The sequence below is a fragment of the Notolepis coatsorum genome, assembly GCF_963971535.1.
Source record: "Notolepis coatsorum genome assembly, chromosome: 12".
NCBI classification, from domain to species: domain Eukaryota; kingdom Metazoa; phylum Chordata; class Actinopteri; order Aulopiformes; family Paralepididae; genus Notolepis; species Notolepis coatsorum.
Genome location: NC_140176.1, coordinates 18,381,797 through 18,392,044, shown reverse-complemented (window position 1 = coordinate 18,392,044; position 10,248 = coordinate 18,381,797). Strand labels below are relative to the sequence as shown.

The window sequence follows — 10,248 nt, the reverse complement described above, 5'->3', positions numbered from 1 at the left end:
TGTCATAAATGAATCCTTGAATAAATACAAACAAACGTTCAAAACGCAGATTTTATTCTTCCCGCATTTTCCATTTGTAAATATACTGAATACAGTTTTATCCAAAATTGGGAGCATTTTGGGAAAATAAACTGTATTTTACATATTTGTAAACAAAGAGAAACAACTTTTTTTCTCATTAGTTACTTTGGATTCTTGCTCATGAACCCCCACTCAGTATGCAATATGCATCATGGCCCACAGTTGGGGTGTAGATCCAACCTTAACTCTAAACCCACCACGTCGTATCGCTGCTCTGTCTTCCAGTCGAGTCACATGTTTGTTTGGGGGGGAAATGTCAGGACTCTCCCCCAACGATTGACATTAAGAGACGGTAGGGCCGGGAACGATTAACGGCATATACATTTCTATCTTTAGGAAAGGGTGCACTTGGAAAGGGCTGTGGAAAATCGGTTTTACCTAGTCATCGTATGGATTTGGATTTAGGTGCTGGTGGTAAAATTACACATGTACTCCTCACCATACGGTCAGTCTTCAGATTAACGAACACGCTGTTCAGAATTGCTTCCCAACGGCAACACAAGCAATGAATTAGCTTTGATTAATACATTTGCTGTGCGTTTTGGAGCCAGGAACACGGCTTACCTAATGTACTGACTATTTTAAATGATAAATTGTTTACTCTTGGGTGTCGGGTTGCCAGGCAGGGAAGGAAATTATTAATTTATAATTTGGTGTGTGCTACAACCCAAAAATGGCATGTGCAATACAAGGGAAACATAATTAAAATAGATTTAGACTTGTTTCTTTGCTCAATGAACAAGCATGTTCTAGTACAGATTCAAGGAAGTCGTTTTGTTCCCTTTCAAAAGGAAAATAAATCAAGACATTTGTCCATTTTAGTGAGTCAACAGATTCTAATTTCCATATAGCAAGTCAAGACTTCTGTCTGAAGTCTTTGAACCCAACGACAACTGCAACTCCCATAATACCAAACCTAGTTTGCATTGGTTCAAGGGTTAAGTGGATCTTCTTGAGACAAACCATCTGCCTTGGAGCACCCTAATAATAAAAAGAAAAGTCTGAAACCAGATATAACTCTTCAACGCAGAACTTATTTTTTTTGGAATTCCATACCAACGCATAGGCCTGTTTGGATAAATGTTTGCTCTAAATTATTAATTTAACAATCAGGCTTGTTAGACGTGACATTCTGCGAATACATGCTGTTATAAATAGCGGTTAGATCTCCCGTCTTGACATATGCCTCACAAGGATTGGTCATCATGGCATGCATACAAGTACGTATCTGCCATCGGTCTAACATGGCACGATCACCAGAAACACTGCTCATAACATCGGGAGTGTGAGTAAATACAGGGGTTGAATCTAGACATTATCAAGGGTCTTAATTCAGAAACAACGCTCCTTCTTCTAAGATCTCAACTCAACAGTGGACATGTGATTAGGAGATTAGTGCCACTAGCTGCAGTTGAAGCAGTGCAGTAGGAGAGATGCCGTCCCTGCGGGGTAGCAGATCTGAGTCAACAGCAGCGAGTGAAGCCGCCTTCAAGCCGTCCCTGTGGGTAGCAGATCTAGGAACAGCGGCAGGTAAAGCTCACAGTGTGTTATAGGCTTCACTGGGCTTCCCCACCGTCGTCGTCGTCGTCCGAGACCTGGTCGGGGGGGATGGAGCGCATGTGGCTGGCCCGGATGCTGCTGATCTGAGGACAGCTGGACATGAGGCCCGCGATGCCCGCCAGGGTCACACCGGTACCGTCCAGGTTCACCTGATTCAGGTGCATGCGCTTCAAGAACTTCAGACCTGAGGGAAACACGGGGAAATACAGTAAGAATCCAAATACCCTCCTTTCTGGTGCTGTATGGGTTTATTTAGAGGTACTATTCTGGTGCTGTATGTGTTTATTTAGAGGTACCCTCTCTTCTGGTGCTGTATGTGTTTATTTAGAGGTACTATTCTGGTGCTGTATGTGTTTATTTAGAAGTACCCTCCATTCTGGTGCTGTATGTGTTTATTTAGAAGTACTATTCTGGTGCTGTATGTGTTTATTTATAAGTACCCTCTCTTCTGGTGCTGTATGGGTTTATTTAGAAGTACTATTCTGGTGCTGTATGTGTTTATTTAGAAGTACCCTCTCTTCTGGTGCTGTATGGGTTTATTTAGAAGTACTATTCTGGTGCTGTATGTGTTTATTTAGAAGTACCCTCCATTCTGGAGCCGTATGTGTTTATTTAGAAGTACCCTCCATTCTGGTGCCGTATGGGTTTATTTAGAAGTACCCTCCATTCTGGAGCCGTATGGGTTTATTTAGAGGTACCCTCCATTCTGGTGCTGTATGTGTTTATTTAGAGGTACTATTCTGGTGCTGTATGTGTTTATTTAGAAGTACCCTCTCTTCTGGTGCTGTATGTGTTTATTTAGAGGTACCCTCTCTTCTGGTGCTGTATGTGTTTATTTAGAAGTACCCTCCCTTCTGGTGCTGTGGGTTTATTTAGAAGTACCCTCTCTTCTGGTGCTGTATGTGTTTATTTAGAAGTACCCTCTCTTCTGGTGCTGTATGTGTTTATTTAGAAGTACCCTCTCTTCTGGTGCTGTATGTGTTTATTTAGAAGTACTCTTCTGGTGCTGTATGTGTTTATTGTTTACTGGTTCTGGAACAGCCTGCCCAGCAGCATTAAACAGGCCCCAAGGTCTGTATGAACATGGTTATCGGTATAGGAAAGAGGGTAGCATATTTATTATTATTTTATATATATATATATATATATATATATATATATTATATATGCATATAGTCTCTTAATACTTTATGATGATGTTCAATGTTTTATGTTGATGTATGTCCTGTCTCTTAGTACCAGGGACCATGATGGAAATAAGTGCTTGCATTTTATCATGTTTTTATCCCTTGGATGATGTCTCTAATCCACAATAAAATAAATCAATCAATCAACCAATCAATCAATTCTCAACCTCAGAGTCAGGAGATGAAAATATAAACAAACTTTGTCTTTGGTACAGATGCTATTACCGGTATTAATCCAGTGAAAATTTAAAAGGCGACATGCATTATAAATAGCCGTTTCCAGTGTTTAGCATGTTTTCCTAGCAATTGGGGATTATATCAATGTGGTCTGTCGTTAATAATTATCATATTGACTCATCAGTATGATAGTAGTCTAGTCTCAAATCAAATCAAATCAAATCAAATTTATTTATAGGGCCCGACAACACACGTTAATGTCCCCATGGGCCGTACAGGTCTTCTTTAAACAAGTCAAGAAGACAACATAACAATAAGTCAAGAACAGAACAAGAACACCATAGGGTCCAAACATTTTTTAGATGAATGCAAATAAATGAAAGAATGCAAGCACTCCCAGACATACCCCACGCGAAGGTAAGGAAAAACTCACTAAAACCTAACAATAGGGAAAAAAAACTCCACAGGCAATGTGGAGGAGAGAAACCTTAGAAGGGCCGTTCAAGGGGGGATCTCCCTTCTTAGATGTCGGTGATAGTAGTGTTGCAGACGGACAGTTGGTAAGCATGCACTCATGTGTGTGGTGAAACACAGATGAGTGCATGCAATAGCAACTGTACATTTTGAAAAATTAAAGATATAGCTAATAGCTAATCATACTCATCAGTATGATAGTAGTCTAGTCTCGAGTTCACGAGATCCTCCCTCACTCAACTAAGCTGTTCTGATTGGACAGTTTTGCTGACGTGAATATAGCACTGATTTGCATAACTAACGCCCCCTCTATGGTTGACAGAGACAGCAGAGCGAGTGGAAATATCTTCACTTCCTCAAACAGAGCGAGGCAGAGAGAGAACGAGCGAGCGAGAGAGAGGGAGAGAGAGAGATAGAGAGGGAGAGAGAGAGAGAGAGAGAGAGAGAGAGAGAGAGAGGGACCGCGGTGCAGGAGTGTGTGAAACACAAACACACACGCATTTACACACACAACCTGGACCGCGCCGGGGAAGCAGTGGAGAGATAACTTTATGCTCCGTGTCCCTCTCGCTCTCTATCTCTCTCTCTCTCTGTCTGTCTGTCTGTCTGTCTGCCACTTGCAGACTGTGTGGGTGACTGTCTTTCAAAGCGCTTATGAGCGGAGCCCATCCAATAACAGCCTGAAATCCTGAGGCTGGAAAATGAGGCTTTTTAGTACTTCATTATAAATATAAAACAATGCATTAAAAAGAAAAAAAAAAAAAAAAACATACAGATGTGTTCAATAGACTCACAGGAATTGTGTAAAGTTGCCCAAATAGTGCTAGGAATAGCAATGCATGTCCCCTTTAAACAAATGGTCATTCTTAGCTGCTATGCTCACCCGCATAGTATGAAAATACCATCGGCCAGAAAACAAATGCTTGCCATATGGGCACGACTCAATGTTCGGACTTCAAAATCACTTTGTTGTTAACACTGATCGCCGATGACGAGTTAAGACGTCATTCCTAGCCATGCTCATTCTGCCGAAGACGCCGTAACTCGTCTTTGATGTCAATATTTCAAAAATCTGTGATCGAAATCATATTTCCCCTCCGGAGCCCTGAGACACACTGCAAAGCTCCACTCAACTCTCTAGCGGTTCAAGAGCGCCATCTGGTGGCCGATCGGCAGATCGCCAACCGGAAATGACCCTTTGAACCGGAAGTGCTCATCCATATGTGGTCCGGGCACTCGCTATCGTTAGAGAGACTCCGTCTTGACACAGTGAACATCGATCGGTGCAAATAACTCGAAAAAACAACATGATTTGGACGTATATACTATTATACAACCTGGAAATGGATCGGGCATTTCTCCATCCCATAATAGAAAAAATTCTGTTCCACGCTCATCTGCCAGCGCGCGAGGAAGCCACAGTAAGATTCAGCGTTATATTCTAACGTGTTCCATATAAACTGCTATGATGAACATATGACCCACTCTGGATGAATCATCTAACGCTGCCCACGGAATTATAAACAGCCCCCCGCTCATCCGGTCATCATCAGATGACACGTAGTAACTTCTAGAACCACATCCAGTTGACATTTTTTATCTCGCGCCGATTGCTATCAAACTGTATTTGATCATCAATATAATGCATTTAGGGCTATAAATCACGTTCTGAAGAAAGCGATAAAAACACTTATACTTTAGAGTAGACCATATTTTAGTATGAATATGTGAATGAAAAAGTTTAACGTTGCTACACCCTGAACAATACATATAGGACATTGAATGGGCCATAATAATGGCAATTTAGCAATAGAATTTAAAAAGTTATAGCCCTGCAAAGAAGGGGAACTTCTCCATAGACAAATAGAGCTGGCTAGGGATGGTAAATTATGAATTTAACCCATGGCGATCAAAGTGTTAAAATACCTAAAGTTGTAATATTAACTTGATTATTTGTAAAGTACAATGTTTATATAATATATAATCCTTTCCTGTCAATGGTTGCATGTATTGTGTGTCACGAAAAGACTCTTTCATCAAAAAGGTTGAAAACCACTGATTTAGGGCATAAATATAATTAATAAAAATAGAGCAAATACAATATCTCGTCACTCTTTTGATCCCTTTGGAGTTGATGTTCCAGTCAGTCAGTCTTAACACTTTGAGTGCCAACGACGCTATATGTCGTTAGTTCATGCCGACCGTTGAGTCCCAGCGACAACAAATAGCGTTTTTTTGTCGTTTTTTATTATTATTAGCGATTTGAATTCATATTTCATCAATCTAGTCTCACGTTAGTGCTGCAAACTCTCTCTGAGCTCCATTGGGAAAATACCGCCCCCTATAGTCTCTCCCTGTTGTACTGCACCCCATTGGATTAGAATGAAACACATGGGGGGGGGGGGGGGGAATCCAGTTTCCTCATTTTACTTCTCCGGCAAGCCATCCGAGAGGATCAAAGTCATTGCCGAGCCGCAAAACAGCGTGGAATACATATTTCCAGTACCCAGCGCTGAATCAATAAACGCGATCGATATTTGGAATGGCGATCAGGAATTGGAATAATCTTTTTGGAGAACATCTTATCTGAGGTAAGGAATTTATTTTACCAGTCTTAGGATAATCAGAGCTGTTTTCACAGAGATATCAGCGTGTGCCATATGTTTCAAGTTTTCAAGTTTCAAGTTTCTTTAATAGTTGTCATACAGAAGTACAGAATACTTTTGTACAAAATGCTTCTTACTGTTGCGCTCCAGAGACTGTGCAAGACAAGATAAGTATGAAATAAAAACATAGTAAAATTAGAAGTAAAAAAAAGGTCACAGTGTTCAGTTTAGACATATGTACAATGTTCGATGCAGAATAGACGTGTGTCTACGTGTGTGTGTGTGTGCGCTGATCAGGAAATGAGAGAATCGATTTTCAGCTCGCTTCTCTAGCGTGCATAAGTACACATATACTATCGATAATCTAGCGTTTATTTGAAAACGCATAAATAGGCCAAAAAATGACAACGTTTTTTGTGTATTCCAGAATATTCCAGTAAAGGACGTTTATGACAGAATCTTTATATTTTCCTGAAACTTTCAAGAAAACGAGGGTTTTTCAAAATGGTATAAAAGGGAAATTAACCGATTAAAAAACAATCCGTTTCGACAATGTTGACTGCAAACAAGTCATTGATAAGCGACGGCCAGATTAGACACATAATTAGAAAGCCATAATTTAAGACATAGATTATGCGTTCACAACGCTATCATTGAAGTGGGTGGTGGCATTCAACGGGGGTAAGGCGCACCGCATGGCTGGTAATCAAAGTGTTAAGGAAGGCCTTACCGTGGTCTGTGATGCGTGTCTGGCTCAGGTTGAGCTTGAGGAGTTGACCACAGTGGACCAGACCTCTCCTCAGCAGCGTGTCACCCACCCGAGAGCTGGCCAGCCCCAGTACCTGGAGACACACACAAGAAAATTAAACACACACAACCACCACATGTACCAGAGAGCTGGCCAGCCCCTGTACCTGGACACACACAAAACCACCACATGTAAGGGGTGGCCTAAAGGTTAGAGAAGCGGGTTTGTGACCGGAAGGTCGCTGGTTCGATCCCCCGGACCGGCAGGGGAAAAAAATCTGGGCTGGGGAAGTGAATTAATAACTCTCTCCTATCCCCTCAACACCAACCGCTGAAGTGTCATTGAGCAAGGCACTTAACCCCCAACTGCTCCAGTGGAGTTGCTCAGTGGCCAACGGTGGCAGACTGTGGTTGTACTGGGCAGCTCCCAGGTGTGAATAGGGTGTTCCTGAAAAAGCTTCCGCTCAGCGAACCTACCCTGGGTAAATAATGGTTAATACATTTTTTTAAATACAAATTTTCAGGATTACATACTTTTTCCAGACCTCAATTTGTGGACATTTGGACAAAATCAATGCTTTCAAGTAGGTGCCTGAATGAGTGCAATGTTTTAAAACAAGCTACACCAAAGAGGACCACAGGGTGTAGTACCTGACAGAAGAGATCTATTACTAACTAACAAATGCCTCTTCAGTGTATTTTAAAAAAGGTACATGCAACTCAACCTCTGCCAGGAGTAAATAAACCAAATATAAAGTAGAACCAAACCAAACACATCAACAGTCATAGGGTACAGAGTGTACAATCCAGAAGAACGATGGTTCCTTCTGAATGTTTCACACTAACCCACACCTAAACAAGTTATACAAGTTAAGTTAAGTTATAATTGTATGAATCCCCTTAGAGCAGGAGTGTCAAACTAATTTTCACAGAGGGCCACATCAGCATTATGGTTGCCCTCAAAGGGCCAAAGACCGTATACATGTTAATGTAATGTAAAATAAATGTAGCTACTCATTTACATATTGTTAAACATGTTGTTTCTGTATTTATTACTTATTCAAGTTATATATATTGCATATGCATTTGCATAGATGTAAAAATATATGTTAGCTTATGTTATTTTAACAAATAATTTTAGTTTATCAGAACCCCATATTACTCCATTAATCAATGATCAAACCATTCAAGTAAATAACAAAGAAGAATATCATCAAATACAAGCTATGACATTAATTTGTTCAAAGAGGGGCAGAACTAACAACTGTGAGCTGCAAAGAACACGTGGGACAGATGTAGCAGATGTTACAAAAACAAATGGCTGCACACAACCTTGCAGAGGCCATACATCCAACTAATGGAAGATAGTTTAATTAACTTTAATTAACAGATTGCAGAATGGGTACAGTACAGTACAGCTTAATACACACAATTGTTAAGGGGATGCAGACCAGAGAAAGACTTTCGACTTGTTTACATCAGGGTCCACCATTTTCAATTCATAATGAAATTGCTATGTGTCTGCATGAACACACAACTGTAACTGTACTAAAAAAATAACAAAATAAGGGTTGTCTCAGTTCACAACTATATTGGTCAAGTTTTGGGTGGGACTTGTTTGCGTCCCTACAGCTTCTTATTCAATTGAGCGAGATGCTCGGTTATGTCACACAGCCAGTTTGCATCTGACAGTTCAGACAATATTTCTTCAACCCTTTGTTACCTATTCCGCCTGGATCTTTTTTGTATTTTGGGCTGTAAAATTGTCAAAGAATGTCTGAGGAGTAAGTGCTTTTGGCTTTTTTCCTTTGTTACTTCATCAATACCTCAGATGTTCAACATACATGTATGTGTAAGAATGTGTAATAACTAAGGCTGTCAAAGTTAAAGCTTTATTAACGCATTAACCCACAATTATTTTAACGCAGCTATTTTTTAACCCAAGATTAATGTAAATTATTATTATTTTTTTTTTTTAAATCTTTTACCAGAGCTCTTGGGGGCCACATCAAATGACGTTTGGCCCGCGGGCCATGAGTTTGACACCTATGCCTTAGAGAAATTCAAACGCAGCAAGAAGACTGTTGGGGGAGTTGCTCAGGAAGCCCACAGTCTATCCACGTTGCACAGAGAACTATATAAAACCTGGAGGTTGTGTAATCGCTTCGCTCCGCCCACTCGCTGTCCGCTTAGAATGCTTTCAAAATGGCAGTGAAACGGCCGAGAGATATGGGTTGCTGGGCGATGACATGGGCTCAACATGAACATGCTTCAAGTGGAGGTGGGGACAGTGGTGTCCATTGAGCTACAAAAAAAACTCCAGGAGAGGTGCTTTTGGCCAGCGCCCTAGGCTAGCTGGTCCGTATCTGCCTCCATTAATATGTGCTAAGCTAGGCCAGCTTGCAGCCGGATAGCTTTTCTACTGGGCGTACAGAAAGGAGATCGGTATCCGACTCTGGAGAAGACAGTAAGTGAATTTCCCATAATGTCGGTGTGCTCCTTTAAAGGGGTAATGGCCCTAGTTACCTGGAGGTGCGGCAGACCGGTGATGAGCGAGGCCACTCCTCGGCTGGAGACGGCTGTGCGGTCCAGACACAGCTCCAGCAGCTCCTGCAGGCTCCGCAGCGAGGGCAGCCCGGCGTCCGTCACCTGAGTGTTACTGAGTGACAACCTCTTCAGCCTATCACAGAGAGAGAACAGCTGAGTGTTACTGAGTGACAACCTCTTCAGCCTATCACAGAGAGAACAGCTGAGTGTTGCTGAGTGACAACCTCTTCAGCCTATCACAGAGAGAGAACAGCTGAGTGTTACTGAGTGACAACCTCTTCAGCCTATCACAGAGAGAACAGCTGAGTGTTGCTGAGTGACAACCTCTTCAGCCTATCACAGAGAGAACAGCTGAGTGTTGCTGAGTGACAACCTCTTCAGCCTATCACAGAGAGAACAGTTGAGTGTTGCTGAGTGACAACCTCTTCAGCCTGCATCACTTATAGATACTATATCTATATCTGTATCCCTTACTTACTCCCATCCCTTAGCTACTCTTACTAGTTATACCAATGGCCAGTATGACTTACTACCATAGTGTTTACCTATATACCTGTATCACTGTAAATAATACTATAATACATCTGATTATTATTATTACTCAGTAGTACTCATTTATATATACTCCAGTTTAATCACTGTTACATTTGCACTCTGGTTAGATGCCAACTTATTTCCGTTGTACTGTACTTGCGCTGTATAATGACAATAATGTAATCTAATCCAATGCATTACCGGACACTTGCTACGCTTCCTTCCACAGCTGCGACCATACTATACGCTGTAGGGCTGATTCCTCGACTGAAGAAGTTCTCAACTAATAGTCGTTGGACTTTTGTCAACAGATCTGTAAAATAGTGTTTCCCACA

General features: G+C 41.3%; 1 protein-coding gene across 2 annotated transcripts in view; it reads right to left on the bottom strand.

The window, feature by feature from the left end:
- Positions 1–189: 189 nt before the first annotated feature.
- LOC311237656 (uncharacterized protein) overlaps positions 190–10,248 on the bottom strand; it is a 31,208-nt gene continuing 21,149 nt past the window's right edge. For both annotated transcript variants that reach the window (XM_084325623.1, XM_084325624.1), the window contains exons 15-17: positions 9,359–9,512; positions 6,816–6,927; positions 190–1,825 (exon numbers count right to left, since the gene is read on the bottom strand). In XM_084325623.1, coding sequence (XP_084181749.1) covers positions 1,638–1,825; positions 6,816–6,927; positions 9,359–9,512 — 454 coding nt within the window. In that variant the 3' untranslated portion in view covers positions 190–1,637. The remainder of the gene's footprint in view (positions 1,826–6,815; positions 6,928–9,358; positions 9,513–10,248) is intronic.